The 19,191-nt window shown below is 36.1% G+C and overlaps 1 protein-coding gene across 2 annotated transcripts in view; it reads right to left on the bottom strand.

Moving 5' to 3' along the window:
- Positions 1-19,191, bottom strand: part of ABCB1 (ATP binding cassette subfamily B member 1) — a 47,581-nt gene that overhangs the window by 9,017 nt on the left and 19,373 nt on the right. Inside the window, exons 14-23 of one of the 2 annotated variants that reach the window (XM_050891561.1) lie at positions 18,629-18,799; positions 16,050-16,211; positions 14,283-14,465; positions 13,315-13,461; positions 12,886-12,990; positions 10,873-10,950; positions 9,345-9,428; positions 8,181-8,384; positions 3,696-3,796; positions 860-1,000 (exon numbers count right to left, since the gene is read on the bottom strand). In XM_050891561.1, coding sequence (XP_050747518.1) covers positions 860-1,000; positions 3,696-3,796; positions 8,181-8,384; positions 9,345-9,428; positions 10,873-10,950; positions 12,886-12,990; positions 13,315-13,461; positions 14,283-14,465; positions 16,050-16,211; positions 18,629-18,799 — 1,376 coding nt within the window. Of the gene's footprint in view, positions 1-859; positions 1,001-3,695; positions 3,797-7,555; positions 7,614-8,180; positions 8,385-9,344; positions 9,429-10,872; positions 10,951-12,885; positions 12,991-13,314; positions 13,462-14,282; positions 14,466-16,049; positions 16,212-18,628; positions 18,800-19,191 lie in introns of those variants that run through there. The other variant, XM_050891562.1, reaches the window with a different exon arrangement.

The following is a 19,191-nucleotide window of genomic DNA, read 5'->3' as shown; positions in this document are numbered from 1 at the left end:
AAATTATTCCTTTAATTTTTGTACAGTTTCTGCCCTTAAAAGCCTATAAAGTGCCCTTAGAGACAAATAATTGTACTATTCCTTGTACAATTTCAGATTGCAATGGATACTTCTTCTAAGAATACTGCAAATTAGAATCATATTTTATTTGCAGTACCTGTCTAAATTAAAAACAAAATGTTCCACCTGACTATGGGTAGGTACAGTACTCTACATACTGTTCTTACATTCATGGCTCATACTTTCATTTCCCACACAAAATTGGTTCATTTAAGTGAAAAAGCTTCTTATCAGAATGTCATCTAAAATAATTTAGTTATCCTTCCCTTATAGTGAACAACATCTACCTTATGGAAACCTGTTCTCCAATTATTTAACATGTATTTTAGAGAAGATTTCAAATTCCAATGAATAAACCTGACACAGAAATAACAAAGACGCTGATGACCTAGTCTTAAAAAGATTTTTACAATATTATTGTGCTTCAATAAACAGGTACAACTGTTTTTTGTAGAATATACAGAGGACCTCACAGCTACATGAACAGTAAGATTGGTGAGAATAAACAAAGTGACATTAAGTAGGATACTGTTTCAACCTCTGGAAAACATAATAGTCCCAAATAAATACAGAAAAGGAAATCCAAAATCAGGCCTATTGATTTTAGCTCAGACTAACAGCTCAGACTCTGTAGTCACCTAGAGTATCCACTTTGTAATATGCTTTCATTATATTTAAGTACAGAAGAAGAATTTGCCTGTTGTCTCATAGCTTACCCAATGGATTCATGATATCTCTAGCAGTAAACAAAGACCATTGTCTGGACTGACAGAAAAAAGATTGCAAAAGAGATACTTACAAAAACACATTTTTATACTCCATGTATCCATTTACCACTAGATAGGCACCAAACCGGAAACAGCCAGCATAGGTAAAGAACATCATTGCTTGTGAAAGGGCAAAACAAAATCCAAATATATGTGCCTTCTTCACAGAATTTCTGTAAGAAAGAATGCATATTTTCCTAAAAATGTGCAATCATACTTAAGTCCTGGTATGCAAAAATCAATTAATTGACTTCAGATGACACTGTTATGGATGGGAAGTGTACTCATGCTTAAATAACACAATCCCTTGTCTCCTATTAGACTGTGTCCAAGAGAAAGTTAGTTTTGTTTCCACAATTTTATTTACTTCCAAGAACAGCTTGGAATATGGGTGCAGAAAAAGGTGACAGCTTAGCTGTTATGTATAATTATTGTCTTATCATCTCATAGTTTGAGTGTTAAAACACTTTACAGTTCAGTCCATGATTACCACTTTGAAGATGCAAATAACACATTTGAAATTGTACTACTGCATCACTAAGAGGAAAAAAAAAGAGCAGAACTGTTAGCTCACCTTCAGCCAAAGCCAAATCTTTGTGTCATTTTTTATTTCCTTGCAATTTTATGTTAACCAAATAACAAAGATATTAAACAATTCAATATTATACACTTGAGAATTTGTTTCTTTTCAATTTAATCAGTCAAAATTCCTCTCTCAAATAAGATTAAGCCTGCAAGTATGACGCAGAAATTAGATTTTGGATGATAAAACTATGCCTATAACTAAAAGCAAGGCAGAGAGAAAATCTTCTGTAAATATGAATGATACCAGAAAAAAGAAAGAAAATATTTTAGTTCTATTGATGCTATTACTAAGTCACAACTGTATGGTTCCTTCTGGAAAAAACCCAAACCAAAACAAACAGGAGCCAGATTCACAAGTGTGGGGTTTTTTGATTAAGAGGCTGTTGTGACTTCTCTTTTACATAGCTGATTTGTGCATTAATCCCGTATAACAGAAGGCCTAAGCTCAATTTTTATAAAATAGAAACTCTTTGCCTGATCAGTGGTTTAACATGCACTGAAACATTAAGTGAAAAACACAAATCCTATCTCTTCCAGACAAATTGACCCATAGGGCAATAAGTTCTTATTTATACTAGAACAACATTAGGATGAAAGTCTTGGAGATATCCCATCAACGTCAACCCTGAGAATGGTTAGGCATTGTCCTGCAAGTTGTGAGATATGGACTCAAAACCTAGCAGCCTGAGAAAAAAGCTAAGTAATCTCTTTTATGTCCTGCACTGTGCTCTAACCACTCAATTATTATGGTGAATGTATTAGCAGCACCCCTACTTGTCTCCCATCATATCTGTGTACATATGCTGTCATTTCCTTTACTTTTCTCATGAATGTCTGAAAATGAAACATTTCATTCTAGAACAAATAAAACTTTAATTGACAGTATCTTTTTATTTTTCCACTTTAAGACTTTTTGATTTTGATTTAGTCTAGGCAGATTTATATTCCTTTTTTTTTTTTCAGTCACAAACCAATAAGTAATTATTCAAATGTTTTCAATCCTATTCATACTTTCAAAAATGGCTTAATGCAATATTCAATTGTGTTGGGTTTGTGTGGCGGGGTTTTGGTAGCAGGGGAGGGGCTACAGGGGTGGCTCCTGTGAGAAGCTGCTAGAAGCTTCCCCAGCTCCAAGACGGACCCGCCTCTGGCCAAGGCTGAGCCCATCAGTGAAGGTGGTAGCGCCTCTGTGATAGCATATTTAAGAAGGGGAGAAAGACGAAAGACTGCTGAAAAACCTGCAGCGGAGAGAGGAGTGGGATGTGAGAGAAACAACCATGCAGACACTGAGGTCAGTGAAGAAGGAGAGGGAGGAGGTGCGCTGGAGCAGAGATTCCGCTGCAGCCCGTGGAGGACCCCACACCGGAGCAGGTGGTTGGGCCTGGAGAAGGCTGTGACTCCGTGGGAAAGCCCACGGTGGAGCAGTTCGTGGAGGACTGCAGCCCGTGGAAAGGACTTGCGTTGGAGAAGCTCATGGAGGACTGACCCCCGTGGGAGGGACCCCATGCCGGAGCAGGGGAAGAGTGAGAGAGGTCCTCCCTCTGAGGAGAAAGGAGTGGCAGAGACAATGTGGGATGAACTGCCCACAACCCCCATTCCTGTCCCCCTGTGCCGCTGAGGGGGGGAGGAGGTAGAGGAGTTGGGAGCAAAGCTGAGCCCGGGAAGAAGGGAGGGGTGGGGGAAGGTGTGTTTTTAAGATGGTTCTATTTCTCATTATCCTACTCTGATTTGACTAGTAACAAACTAAATTAATTTCTTTTTCCCCGAGTGTGTTTTGCCTGTGACCATAATTGGTGAGTGATCCATCCCTGTCCTTGTCTCGACCCATGAGCCTTTCGTTATATTTTCTCCTCCCTATCCCGCTGGGGGGAGGAGTGAGCAAGTGGCTGCGTGGTGCTTTGTTGCTGGCTGGGCTTAAACCACGACATCAATTTACATTAAAAAGTTTTTAATTAAATACCTGAAACACTTCAGGTGGGAGGGTAGATTAGATGACTTCCAAAGCTCACTTAAAACTAACATTTTTCCAAACCAAGTGACATTGCAATAGAAGATACCAATATTATCACAGAAAATTAATTAAATCAAAGAACAAAAATGTTGGCTGGTGGTTGCATTTGTTAATAAATATGCAAAATATTTACATTAATTCTGAGGTAATTAAATTATACATTAAATCATACACACTAACAAAAAAATCAATGTTTGTCCAAGTAAATATTTGTAATTTATTCTATAATTTAAATACAGATTTTTTTTTTAGCTTAGTTATTTTTATTATACCTGTATGGTACATGCAAATGTTCTCCGTACATCAACTCAAATGTTCTTTCTCGGGTCAAACTAACAACAGTTCTAATATTTTCTATGGCTTCTGTGGCAATCTGCAATAGAAACACAAATGTTTTAATCAAAAGTTAAGATTATGTTGCAATTCCTTATTCTAAACTAATAAAAAGAGTCTGCTGGAATATAATTGTATAATTTTTATGACTGTTATTAAAATCATGAACCTTTGATATCAAAAGTAAGCATTTTGCATTTTTCTTTTTATGACAGATTTTCTGATGATGCTCGGAATTTTCTTATAAGACCTCTTTAATGTCCTCCAAATAAGTAGTGAAAAACCATTAGACAGCAGTGACAATGATGGAGGAGATATACTCAATAAGAAAAATGGCAATTTAGCATCAAACATCCAGTCCACTGAGTTTGGGCTATAATCAGAATGTCCAGGTTATTTATGTGCCTAAAGCCTAACTTAGATCTCAGCAGTAAATATTTGATCTGATCAATAATACCTTCTTTAAGCTTGCAGATTCTTTAGACTTGAGTCATTTGCATACACAAAGGTACCTAGTAACATTTGAAGGCAGTAGATGCATGCCTACGTGGGAGCAACTGATTCAAGGCTCTTATGTAGTCTGTTAAGGCTATGCAGGTGCCCCTAAAGTCTTCCTCAATGACCACACAGTCAGGCTAGGAGCCTGTATAGTCAATTCAGTCCATATGCATGTAGAAGAGGATGATGCTTAGAAATGGCCAACAGAAGACACCTGGAACAATCACATCTCTTTAGACACCTGAACTAGTGCTGCATCCCTCTGTTCACCTCTGGTTGAAACACTGAGCTTGAGTGCATGACCTACACATTGCCTCCGGCGCAATACGTGGTATGCTGGGTATTCCAGGTGGCCTCAACTGCTGTTGCTCTGGGAGTGCAGGGATTCTCACATGTACTGTATTATACCTGACAATCCCATAGGGATTTCCTAATGCATCTCAAATAGTATTAAACACGTATGTCTAGGCTCTGTTCTGTTCAGTTGCCAACCAGTCTCATGTCTAAGGATGGGTATTTAGCAGGAGAGCTCACTTATGAGCATAGATACTGTACAAATGCACAGTAATAAGTCTGTTTATAACTCAGAGAACTGTACGTACAAAAAAGTATAGCAGGAAATGAGTACGGACAATGCCAACAGTAATGTAGCTAGACTTCTGTAGACCTTGTCTACAAAAGACCCTCAAGGCTTTAAGATATTTTGCTGAAATATACATTTCATGCTTTATGCTTTTAGTCTTAAGAAAGACCATAAAGCAAGGTCAAGGGAAAATACAACCAAAGGAAAGTATATCTAGACCGAAGACTCAAGAATGAGAGAACTTTTCATCTTAATAACCAGAACTGGCCATGGGGTACAAGATCACAGCGCTGTAGATAACTCAAGGTATAAATTTGAAGCTAACCATTAGATGGTGTCTGCCCAGAAAAAGGTGAGAAATCAGGTACATCTGCTTGCATATTTATATTCATGCAAATTTAGATTATAAAAGAAGGGCTTTACATAGTGATGGTGTTTTTTCAGCACTGAATTTCTATTTATGGTTGGGTTTTCCCCACAGGTGTGGTGAGTCCCCTGATTCTTTGCATCTAAACATTTGAAGCTGGGAAGCATTTTTTTTTCCCCAAGAGACTGACAATGTTTTTTAACATCCTAAAACTTAGAAAAGTTCAATCTTAACATTATTTTATATTTTAATTTTAGAAAGCATAGAACAGATATGCATTTATTTTACATAATATTGTTACAGCATTTGGTGTATTACATGGCTCATATTTTCCATAAAGCTCTTTGAGAACCAGTGCTTTGGAACACTGTGCTTCTCTGGACCTAGTTCCTTGAACTCTCTGTGTTTCCAGCTCATGCCTAGAAGTCAGCAAAGTCCCTGTTCTGCACAAAGCTTTCTGAACTGAGCACTTAACACAAAAAGCAGGAGAGAAGCTTCAGGGAGAAGCATGAGCACTTTTAATAAGTTATGTCTGTCAGTCTCACTTCAGTGCCTGCTAAAATCATGGAGAAGGGTATTCTGGGAGTTATTGAAAACCACTTGAGAGACAATGCAGTCATTGGTCATAGCCAGTACGGGTTCACAAGGAGAAAGTCCTGTTTAACTAACTTAATTTCCTTTTATGACAAGGTCACCCATCTAGTTGACCAAGGCTCCTCAGGGAAGTGGTCACGGCACCAAGCCTGTCAGAGTTCAAGGAGCGTCTGGATGACGTGCTTAGCCATATGGTTTAGTTTTAGGTAGTCCTGCGAGGAGCAGGGAGTTGGACTTGATGATCCTTATGGGTCCCTTCCAATGCGAGATATTCTATGATGCTGATTCTATGAACAGAATGAGATTCTGTTCTGAAAAGTGATCCTTTATATTATGTCTTATAGGACACCAGAGTTATGGCAATTCACCATACAGTTCAAATGCCTACAGTTTAAAACAGGAAACCAAATAACCTCCATACCCCGCTACTTTTATCTAAGTTAGCTAAACCACAGACCTGAAAGCATTTTTCTCCATGAACTGTTACCAAAGATTTTTCAACTGTGGTACTGTTATCTTTGTTCTAAAATATAGGGATATAATTATCTTATAGCCTCAGTAATGCTTGTCCCACTGTTTGAAAATTTGCACACAATTGACTAACTCATTGATTTGAGTGTAATACACAATGTTAATGATAACAAAGAAAAGAAATAGATTTTATTCGTCTTAGCTATATTGTCTCACCAATACTCAAAGGAGTGGTCTTCTTTTTTCGTTAGTAATGTAAGTTCACCAACCCTTTGCAGAAAGCAAATTTTCTGGGTAGAACCCCATTTTCACTGAAGAAAACTGATTTTTAAAAAATTGGTAATTGAATAAAATGCCTGTAGTCTAGTGCTTGCTTAGGTGGCCTTAAGAGGGGAAACTCATACATTGCTAAGAAAAGAAAGTATTTCCTCAACTTTAAAAAAAAAAATCATAAATTTCTGTAACACCTGTGCTAATTCTTCACAATCTGCTGCATTAAGAAAGTCTCTAGTGCCTATTCCAAGAATTGTCAACTTTTTTCTGTCATATCTTAAAACAAAACAATATGAAATAAATGTTCAGCCATTAGAAAGAAGAAGCAGAAGAAATGTAGTCAGTTGAAAGGAAAGGAAATGCATCCTTTGGCTTATGCGAAAATGCCCACGGAAAGATCATTACACACAATTTCCTGTGGACTTGGAGGGACAAAAATGTTTTTCAGCAACTTTATCTACAGACATGATGGAAGGAAATAAAACCCATTTAGCAAATAGGAGTTACTGGGGGAGTGGGAGTGTCAGATCCAGATTAAGACACCTGAATTTAGATGTCTAGGCTACCAGTGTAGTCAATGGATACCCATTCAACCCAACTAGAAAGCAATTCAGCTGCCTATGCACTATGTGCCTACCTAGTCTCTTTCTCGAGGATCGTTGACTGGAGTGGGAAGGACTCCAATTCAGTTGCTCACATGCAGGTGGCTTGTGCCATTGGAGATGCTCTAGCATTCTCAAAACATTTGGGTAAGGCACGGCAGATACGACATAGAACATAGAGTAGACCCATACCCTTCTGAAATGGCAGCTGGAGGCCACCCAGCCACTATAGCATCTCCAATAACTATAAGGGGACATTGGACTGCTAGCACATATGCAGACACATACATTTAAACACCAAATCTGAAGATTAATACCATTTCTTATGTGCATGGCCTTAGACAAATTATTTTCTTCTCAACAACTTTTAAAAACAGTAGGACATAGGAAGGGATCTTAGAAAAGTTTTACCTTGAAGAAAGCAATATCTGGGAAGTGATGAAATAGTTGTTCTGTCCCAAAAGGATTTTTGGAATGAAGTGACATTAAATGCTTTCATCTAATTTCTTAAACAAGAGTCTAGCCTTCTTGCTTTTCAGCTCTCATCTTTCTCTTCCACTCAAGAAATAAAGGAATGGCAAACAGACTCAGAAGCCAGTGAATATATACACATTATCCCTGCAAACATTAATAAGATGAAAGAGAAAAAAAAAAAAAGAGCAGTATAATATATGTAAGACAGATGACATGCCAAAAAGGGATGACAAAAGGAAAAAGAGAATGTCAAAATGAAGAGGGTTGCAAAATAAGGAAAATATAGATGATTAGAACAGGAAGGAGAAAAGAATGTGCCTGAATAGTGCTTATAACATTCTGGGGTTTATCAATTATAAAAATAAGTATCAGTTAATAACATAAGTCTTCAATTATTATTGAAGAGGTGTTATGCTCTGTAGGTCTACATAGAGTCTGGCTGTCTCTGAAAGTTATATATGATGATATGTTCTGTATTTGGAAGTAATACATCCATCAACAATGCTTTGGTAAACATGACTGTATACATTACGCAGAAATAGATAAACTTCTCTAGACCCACCTTTCCTGCAGCTTCCAGCTCTTCTTTATCTTTTTTAGCATGCCCAGCCAACATCTTCATTTCAATCATTCCTGCCACTGCAATGATTGGCACAACAGCTAAAAGTAGCAGGGTCAGCTGCCAGCCATAAATTAATGATATAATAATTCCAGTCCCCAGGTTAGCTATGTTTTGGGCAATTAATGCCAGTCTGACACCAGTTGCCTGGAGGAAGAAGAAAAGACATTTCTTGCTAAAGTAACTGCTTCTTAAATAAAATTCACCTATAATATTCCTGATTCTCAAAACGCTATTTAGAAAGTCTTAACTCAGTTTTGCTATTTTTCAAAATGGGAGTTTCTTAAATTATTTTGTAAAAAATTATCTAGATCACATTTAATTCTTCTCTCTCCATATTCTGATTACTTAAATTTGCACTGCAATTTCTAAGTTCTGCTCTTGAAGCTGAACAGACTTTAACCATATCACATATTTACATTTACAGCTAAACATTAAAATCTGTCACATTTTGTAGATCATGCAGCTAGCTTTATAAGTCATCACACAGAGCTCAATGAAGAAGAAAATTAAATGTTTAACTTCTACTATGGAAATAAAGCCAAAGATACTACAGAACTCCTCAGTTCAGAAAAAAAGCACATAACTTCATGTTAGCAGTAAAAATTTACTTAAGCATACATGAATAATTACATTCAGTGCTCTTTAGCCTAATATTACAGACACCTGAAAGTCCACAGATTACTTCTAAAGAATCTCCAAAAAGTAACAAGGAAAAGGAAATCTATTGATACTATGTCTAATTTTTTTCATATGAGGAATCTGTACGATCAAAAAAATAGTAGGAGGTCATAAAATGAACAAATTTAGATGCATATCTTTAGGTAAATAAGAGATCTCTAGAGATTCCCAATTAATTTGTTTAATAATGAAGATCACAATACAGCACAACGGTAAACTTAAAAAAAGGTTTACTTGGAAATTATTTGTAAACATATATTACCATCACTGTTATAAAAAGCATCAGTGCATTCTATACCAGCTGTCATTTTATAGTAAATTTTAGTTGTCAAAGTCAAGACTGTTATCCAATCAGTCAAACCTAAGCTGCAACTTTACTACATACTAAACCAAATATGAAAAATTCCAAACCAAAATTTTACTTACTCCTTTCACTTGTGAGGCATCATTAGCAAGTCTTGTAGTTAATGCTCCAGTGCTATTTTTAGAATTATCAAACCAGCCCATGTCCTACAATAAGAAACATTTTTCTTAGGACCAGTTTTTGGACATTTCATATAAACTACAAAGTAAAACTGAGGTCTGCCTAATGCAACTGAGTTCAGTGTCAGAAGACTGTGTATATGGCAGTGCATGAGTTCTGCATATTTAATGAAGTTTAATTCCTTCATTGCACAATGAATATTTTTAGAAAAAAGTGTATGCTTGTGGATGATCTGATGTATACACTGTCACTGCTGAGAAGGAAGGAGAACAGCCTGGGGGATTCCCCAAATCAAAATTTACCCTCCCCCACTGCTGCTGAAACTGCATCCCCTTGGAGGAGATTACTCTTCAGTCACACTCCTTTACAATTGCAAAGCTGTTTGGGGATGAATTAAGTGTAAAGAATTTTCAAAGTAAAAACTCCCAATTCATCGCTTTGTTTCTCCCCAGATTGAAGAGGCTTTTTTGGAAGCTATGAGACAAAAAACCCCAAAAAACCCAAAACAAACTGGCCTATCTGATCAAAGTCAATTGTTGGGGTCAGGTACACAGTTTATAATTTATTCACCATGTGACCAAATATCTGATTTAAACTTTCATGTGTAATATGCATTGAATGAAGACCTGGTGATGTAGTACAGGCTTTTGTGACCTCAAGACTCAATTGTAAGATTGCTCTTTCATTAGGTTTTCAGTGAGGCTAATCTATAGATCATAGTTTTTCAGACTACAACAGCTTTCCATCCGCAAAGCAAATAGTCATGTTCACATGAATCAAATTCTGTGTCTATACATAGCTTTATGTGCAAGACATAAAACTCCAGAAATATTATATGGTATGTTTGAAAATCTAAAATACTGATCCTGAAATCATGCAAGATTAAGGCCAATTTAGATAACTACATGAATTACTTAAAAACACTATGAAATATTGATGTTTTAATTCTCAGACAGTGGCTTTAGATTTAAGTATACAATCTCACTATTGTATTAACGAACAACAATTATAGATTTGCAAACTTTTTGAAAGAGACCTTCAAGAAATAAATAAAAACATATCTGTACATATTGCAATTTAAATTAGACATTTGAAGTAAGACTTACAGTGTCAGCTGCATTACATTGAATTTCTTTAGGGGAGAAAGGGCACCAAGAAAGCAAAGCAGGCAAATGAACACATAATGGGATGCTGCTGGTGCACATCGACTTGTCAGACCATAGTAACTTGGCTGTAAATCTAAGTCCTTGCAAGGAGTACATAAAAAACTCTTGTATTGATTTAAGACTCTCCCTCTAAGGATACTTTGCTTAACCACATGTAACTAACCAAATTGGTTTCTAGACTGATTTAACAAATCTTCTCTGTAGACAAGTCATAATATGATAGAATAATGTAGAATACAGTTATGATATCTATGCAATTAATTATTTTTAAGACCCTGGAAATCAAAATATTTATTAACTTTACCTGTCTAAGCATTGCTTTAAACGCCATGAATCGAAGCCTCATTGTAAGAATTTCTCCAGCTTTGCCAAATGTGAAACCCTACGTGAGAAAAGGTACAATGTTTAGCATACTATTACATTGTTTGTGTTTATTCAATAAATATTTTAGATACACAAAGCAAATGTAAAACCAGGTTTAATATTCATAAATTGTAGTAGGTTCACAGTACATACATTCAAATATTATTTCTCAAAAAAATATATAGAGCATAGCGATATTTCCCAGCACTGCTTCACCAGCATGCTTCAAGGAAAAGACCACTAATCAACCCTTCGACTTCATTTTTATCTGAGTTGACCTAAGTCAGATTTAAACAAGTGGCTTTTAGGCCATTCGGTTTAGGTTAAAGACTTCATAAGGCAATCTGGGTTCATTGAAGTCAAACACAAATTTCCAATTGATTCCAATGGAATTAAGATTTTTTCCCCGGGATCCTAACGCAACCTGACATAGCTATCAGCAGTAATACAGAAGTGATGTTTTATAATGAATTGAACATATTTTTAGCCAGATATATGAATCAATTTAACAAGATACAAAAAGGAATATGCTGGTTAAAATTTTGGGAAGATACACTCTTCCTACATTTTAGTATGACATCAGTGTTTATAATTAGCTTTGTTTAGCTTACTACCACCTTTATGTGATTACGAATATTAATTGTTTGGAATCTACATTTGTGAAATTGAATACTCTTAAAATACAAATCACAGATGCAACTGTACTATGTGATACTAAGAAAAATTATTATGGCATATTCCAATCAGCAAATATTTCTCAGTTAACTTTGAGCATTATCTTTGCTGTGCTCCTATACTTTCAGTAAATTGGCACAAGTAAGTGACTTAGAAAAAAATCACAAAAGAACACCAGAGAATGGGCATTACATAAAGAGATTATAAGAATGTTTTAAATTTTTTTCATTCTCACTAATTTGGGGGTGTTACATCTCAATGAACTCTTCCCACTCATATTTAAAACATTATATGAACTTTGATAAATTGAGCAAACCTGTCATAGCCATCTACAACTCAGTCTTCTATACTCAAGGCCTTCTTGCATGCATGTGCAACAAGACAATTCCATAAATAAACCAGGAGGTTTTTGCAAGAGACTGTTTATGCTGCTGTCCCAAATGCACTCTGTTATTTCACTGTGTAGGCTCATTTAATGGATAAAACTATGCAAACATACTGAGAAATTATAAACCAGACTATATATGAAAATATTTAAACGCCAAAGTTTGCACCTGTATGATTACTACCTTTTTTTTTTCTTTTTTTTTTTTTTTACTGTGGCACTGTTGTAGCAGTTAGATATGTATAAGAATTAGGGTAAAGTTAAAATACTTTTTTTGTAAAAGTTCAGATGGCTATAGAGATCAGTGAGAGCACCGGATGAGGTATTACTGTTCAACCATTAGTATTTAAGCAGGAGGAGCTGAATATCAGCATGATGGGTGTTACTTGATGAACTGGGCCTGGGAATCTTGGGGGGGCTCACATAAGATAAGACTTGAATGGAGAAGGGGTTAGGGGAGTAAAAAATTGAAGAGCTAAGGCAGGAGATTGGTAGATTTGCAATTACTAACATTCACATAGGAGGGCTTGAGGGTGAGAAGAGCGTGGTATAGTGTAAAGGCTGGAGGGGTTGGCTGTTAGGTGGCAATGCAAAAAGGAGTGAGAGAATCCAGAGTTTCATGCTGAGATGTGTTTGACTGGTGAAGAAGAGGGGAAGTTCTGAAGTTAAGAGGTCAGAACAGGTTGGAAGGTCTCTAACACATGAGAAGCTCTAGGTCAAAAAAGATTCAATTCAGCACAAGGTACATCTAGAACCATAAATGCGGGTTTTGGTTTGAGTTGGAGATGTGTTAAGAAGATACAAATTTTTAGTATATTTCAGTTACTAAACCAGTATTCGTGGTTTCTAAAACATGATGAACAATTATAATAAAGCTAAAATAATAAAACATACCTGAAAAAAGAAAGTAAAAAAGGAAATGATCCCAAGTACTAAAAACAGCACTGAATATAAGTTGCTCTTTTCTCTTAAAATGGTCTTGTCAGTTTCTGAAAAAATCTATAAAATAATATTTAAAACAATTTTTTTAAATCAACTAATAATCTAAAATACTCCCATCTTTCTCAATAACTGTGTTTTGTAGTCATTTGCATTCATATAAAATTTGAGCATATGTTACATGTGATTATAGGTATAACAAGCAAATTTCAGGTTGTAGCAAGATTTTTAGGATTTTGCAAATTTCATATAATTCTTCAGATTTTTGTAATAGTGCTTCATTCACTCCTCAGCTTCATTATGCAGTGATTGTTTAAGACGTGGTTTTATTAGAAATAAATTCTGTGGGCTTTACAGTTTTTTGCATATTTTATTCAAACTTACCCCTATAATTTCTGAAAATATGATTGCAAATGCAGGTTGTAAAGCTCCATTGATAATTGCACATAAAATTCCAGCTACAAAGTATGGCCATTCAGTTTTGTTCAACTTCATAATTTTCAGAAATGAAGCTGGAGGTAATTCTTCATCCTAAAAAATGGGAATTCCATTAGGACAAACATGTATGTATTTGGAGAAATATGGAGAAAAAGAGACATTAATAGTCGATTTCCTACTCCCAGAATCTACTCAGGGGAAGTCAAAATGTATACTTTTTAAGAACATGAATAATTAACTAATTGTACATTTCTTTTTATTATTTTAATACAAGGAAAAAAGAGCTGTTAGAATATATCTACAGCTCTTGTCATCATATTTTAGTTTATCTATATCATTTTCATTGATCTATACTCTTGCTATTGGTGAATGGTGACTGAACTATTCATTCTGGGCATATTGCTGTATGTAATCCATGACTAGATTAATTGAAGTAATTGTTCATTAAGCAATTTATAACAGCGAAGTATTTGCTGCAAATATGAATGCAATCATATTTGTTGTATGGGTTTTTTTGGTAAGGTTTGCTGTAAGAGTTGTATGTTGGGCCAAATGTTCTGTTTCTGATCCAAAAATGAATGTTTAACCTGTATAGACTATGTCGGTAAGATATGCAAATATACGTAAGTATATTTCTTTTATAGCAAATTGATTTTCAAGAATAAACTCATCCTTGTTATAGATTTTTAAAGTCCCATTTTATTTGTATAATCATTCATAGTGAGAATAACAAAATAAGTTATGAATATTATCAGTCAAAGGCTATTTAGAATTAGAAAATTCTCATGGTTTTTTCACCCCTATCAAATGCCTCCTTCTTCTTGTACCTTTCTAGAGCAGGAGAATGAATTTAATTTTAACATACTTTGTTGAAAGGAATCAAAGTTCACTAACAGCTCTGCAAAGATACTTACAGGTGAACTCGTTTTCTCATCAAGATCATCATTTTGTGCTCCTGGCTTTTTCATGCTTCTCCGAGTTGATCGTCTTCTCAATCCTGTTGTTAAGGATTCTTCAAATTCTGGTTCAGATTCACTTTTTTTGACACTAAGTGCATTCTCATCTTTTTCTGATGATGGAACTTCAGCTTCTATTGCCTAAAAGAGGGAAGAACATGATGTTAAGATTAATATGCATATTTTACTTTGAATTTTCAAAATTATGAGGTAATCAAAGTATAAGTAACTTTGTTTCAGTGGAAAGAGATATGGGGAGAACAATATATAATGCTAGAAAGCAGATATGAAAATCTGTATTATATTTGAGTAGATCTCTATCTTCAGAGCTTGATTCATATATGAGAGTATCCCACCTCTCAAGAAAATACTTATACTAAGTGGAGGGCAGGGGAGTGGAAGTAGCCGCTCTTTTTTGATGAATTAACTCCTAACAGAGTTTTAAATTGAGTGTAAACCAGTTGAACTCATCTTGCGATCTTTTTGAATGAGTTCTCAGTGGATACACTGTTTATTCATGAAGTGAGAAAAAATTACCCTTCTTTAGTGCAGAACACTTAACAATTCTTGACTTTAAATGCAATAAGGAAGTTCAGGATGGAACAGGTCAAAAAAAGAGATTTTGACTGAAAAATCTGAACAGCCTGGAAAAGAGCCCTACTTTTGGTGGTAGTTTTGCCAGTCTTTTTGACAGAATAAATAAATGTCTACCCACCACTGAGGTATTTAATAGTAACTGGATTCAAAGTTGCCTTCAACTTGTATTTCTTTTTTTCCAGAAAGATTTTATTTCTTACTGCTTTTTGTACTACTAATAAAAGTAACTTTTTTTGCTTTCTTTCCATTTTCTGTTATTTTCTGTTATTTTTTATTTTCTTTCCATTTTATATTTCCTAATTTTTCCCATTATCACATTTGCTTGAATACAAAGTTACTTTGAATCTATGGTGACCAAATGCATTCTCATAGTTATTTTATGAAGAAATGTTTTAATTGGCCTAGTTTACTCTTTTCAGTCTGGCATACTGAGATAGCAGTTTCAGTTTCTTTAGTGGACATAGTGGTTATGCAGTAAAACACCAGTGACACAGAAGGCTACAGTGAAGCTCAGCTATAACCTAACTATCGCATGGGACATCGGGAAGTATCAAAGTATTTTGTTCTTCACTTAATAACTAATACATTTCTGATATTTATATTAATTTCCAATCTCTTTGTTTCTGGCTACATAACTTCAAAAGTTTACATATTTTTGCACTCAGCATAGCTGGATTATTTTTCTTTTTCTCCTATTCCTCCACATTTTTTTTTCTTTAGAAAGAAATTCAGTATGAAGGATTGTAACTAAACAGCTCAAAATATGCATGCTCTATTCCTGCAGTATCAGCTACTGTATTTTACCTTTTATCATAGGCTAAGAACAAGCAATGGAATAGCAAAATACTGTAGTCAGCTGCTCTACATTAACTGCATAAAAGGAAAACATAAAATAATCTTTTAAGTTTTAATCCCTAGAGGATTAAAAATGTACTATCCTGGGTTTAAATAGGTCTGGTATGAACACTAGTGGTCTCCTCTCTCAAATTACTGCTCTCCTTTCAAAGTAAATTTTTTTTTGTTAACAAAATATGCTGCAGAATTCCCCATACTTCTGATAGCATACAATAACTATGGGCACGGAATACAAAAAAGAAAATGAGGCAACAGATAGCAAGAAAGAAGTACCTGCATGTTAACGAGTTTGTAGTAGATTCCCTTTCTCTCAAGCAATTTAAAATGATTCCCTTGTTCTGCGATAACTCCACCTTCGAACACAGCTATAAGATCTGCATTTCGGACTGTTGACAGTCGATGAGCTACTACAACCGTGGTGCGTCCTTCCCTTGCCTAGAAATAACAACATTTAAAATGGGTATTTCTAAGTATATTCAAAAAATGTTCATCTTCATATTAGAGTTGAATAAGACCTAAGGGAAACATTAGAATAGTTCACAGAAAAATATAACTTCAAAAAAAAAATTTAAAAAACAGATTTCAATAAGTACCTTAAAACAAAAATATAATCTTTAGCTTGAAAATTAATATTAGAGACAATTTTTTCACTGTGGCACATAAAACCATCAAATTTTGATCACAAATATCTAAACAAAACTATCAATATTTAAAATTCTAGAATGCTACAATGTTACAAACCTTAAAATTTAAAAAATGCTAAAAGTTTTTATATTTAAGCCCATAGTTGTTCCTTTAAACCTTAAAATCTGTGAAGGATAGTTTATACTCAGAAGCATTACAAAATATTTCACACTGACATTTAAAAAATTTCAGTGTTTTAAGCTCTAAGTCATTGCTAACTCAAGTAGCTTCACTGAAAAAAAAAATTCTCTACAATTTCATGTGAAATACATTTCAACTAACTACCTATCTTTGGATATTTATAAGCCTATCACACGTAATGTATCGAAAGTTACAGCTTGCCATTTTAATTACCAGGCTCTATTAAAATGATGAAGCAACTTTTAGTATAAATAATCAAAGTAATGATCCCAAGCAGTGGAATATTGTTGGAACCTCGATGGAGTTCATCTTCAGCGATGTCCCTCAAGGGTCCATACCGGGACCCATACTATTTAATATCTTCATCATTGACATAGATAAATGGGATTGAGTGCACCAGCAGCAAGTTTGAGGATGACACCAAGCTGAGTGATGCAGTTGATTCGCTTGAGGGAAGGGATGGCAGCCAGAGGGACCTTGACAGGCTTGAGGAGTGGGCCCACGTGAACCTCACAAAGTTCAACAAGGCCAAGTGCAAGGCCCTGCACCTGGATCAGGGCAATCCTCCCTATCAACACAGACTGGGGGATGGATGGATTGTGAGCAGCCCTGCAGAGAAGGGTTTGGGAATACTGGTGGATGAAAAGTTGGACATGAGCACTCGCATCCCAGAAAGCCAGTCATATCCTGGGCTGCATAAAAAGAAGCATGGCCAGCAGGTTGAGGGAGGTGATTCTGCCCCTCCACTCTGCTCTGGTGAGACTCCACCTGGAGTCCTGCATCCATCTCTGGAGTTCTCAGTACAAGAAAGACAAGGACCTGTTAGAGCGGGTCCAGAGGAGGGCCACAAAAATGATCAGAGGGCTGAAAGATCTCTCCTATGAAGAAAGGCTGAGAGAGTTGGGGTTGTTCAGCCTGGAGAAGTGAAGGCTCCAGGGAGACCTTATTGTGGCCTTTCAGTATATAAAGGGGCCTTATAACATAGGTGGAGAGAGACTTTTTACCAGGGCCTGTAGTGACAGGACAAGGGACAATGGTTTTAAACTGAAAGAGGGTAGATTTAGATTGGATATAAGGAAGAAATTTTTTACTATGAGGGTGGTGAGACACTGGAACAGGTTGCCCAGAGAGGTTGTGGATTCTCCATCATTGGAAGTGTTCAGAGTCAGGTTGGACAGGGCTTTGAGCAACCTGATCTAGTGAAAGATCTCCCTGCCCATAGCAGGGGGGTTGGAACTAGATGATCTCTAAAGGTCCCTTTCAACCCAAACCATTCTATGATTCTATGAGTCCCTAGGTCTTCTGCAAAGGTTTATGAGGATCCAAATTTATAAGAAAATGTGACCAAGAAAAGCTAGACAAATAACTTCTCTACTAAATGTATTTCCATTAATAATTCTCCTCTAACTGTCTTTCTCTATCCAACAGCAGCAGGAAGCATCACAGTACTCCAGTAGAATCCAACTGAGTAAATCCAGAATACCATTTGGGTGTACAGCCCCAGTATGAATACAGAGACTCCTGAGTTGCACCAGGGATCAGCTGTCCCTTAGTGAGACAGCTCTACATTAAGAACAAAACAAGCACCTAGATGTATTCATGTTAACTGAAGCACATGTTTCCTTGGAGTGTTTCCTGCCAAGTCACTGCTACCATCACTTATGACATGCTGGTAGCACTTACCTTGTCTGTCAGGCTCTAACACAAGTTAATTAAGTAGGTGGCTGACAACAATATGCATGCCAGTAAGACAGCTAATTGCAGGGGATGGTATTTACACCAAGAAAATGTTGATTTAAGTTTAATAATGCAGAAAATATAATTCCATCTTCTCACTTGAAGCAAGATCCCTCTCTGTAATACCTGCAGGATCTCAAAAATTCTCTGTACAGAGAATATTTGCCAAATCCAAGTTTACCTTTTTTGTTTTAAGGGTCTCTATTGCTTGCAGGTCTTTCAACAAATGTCTGGGGAAAAAGTAAATATTAGGGTCCTGCTTACCTGCTTCATTTTAGAACACTACTGACCTTGTCCAGTGCTGCCTGCACAACTGATTCACTCTCAGTATCCAAAGCTGATGTTGCCTCATCAAGCAGAAGAATTTTAGGATTACGAACCAGAGCTCGGGCAATTGCTATTCTTTGCTTCTGGCCTCCGCTCAGCTGTGCCCCTCTTTCTCCAACGACAGTTTCAAACTTCTACAAGACAACCACACACATTTCCACAACACTCAGTGGCACAGTCCTTTCACCAAAGAAAGGCCGTGTAAAGAAAAGGCATGTCGGTGTCAGTAGCCCCGGCGGCATCTTCTCCTTCCACTAAAACACTACAGGATAAACACCTACTTGGATGTACCTGTCTAATTGTTTGTGTCCCTGGAATCCTAATAGTTCTCCACATGCTCATCAAGTCATGACCTAAAGATTTAAAATTAACATTATTCTTCAATGTTATGAGGAAGCTCTGCATAGCTCTGCTTATTCACAGCTCCAGGGATAGCTTCCTCTGTTTATGAGAATCCCTTCTAAGCAGCTATTTGGCACAAGAAGGTTTAGGAGAAATTATTTCAGTAGGACAGTTGGTTTGCTTA

The sequence above is a fragment of the Gymnogyps californianus genome, chromosome 2 (assembly GCF_018139145.2).
Source record: "Gymnogyps californianus isolate 813 chromosome 2, ASM1813914v2, whole genome shotgun sequence".
Taxonomy (NCBI): Eukaryota; Metazoa; Chordata; class Aves; order Accipitriformes; family Cathartidae; genus Gymnogyps; species Gymnogyps californianus.
Note: the sequence above shows the minus strand (reverse complement) of the source record. Positions and strands in the feature narration are given on the sequence as shown.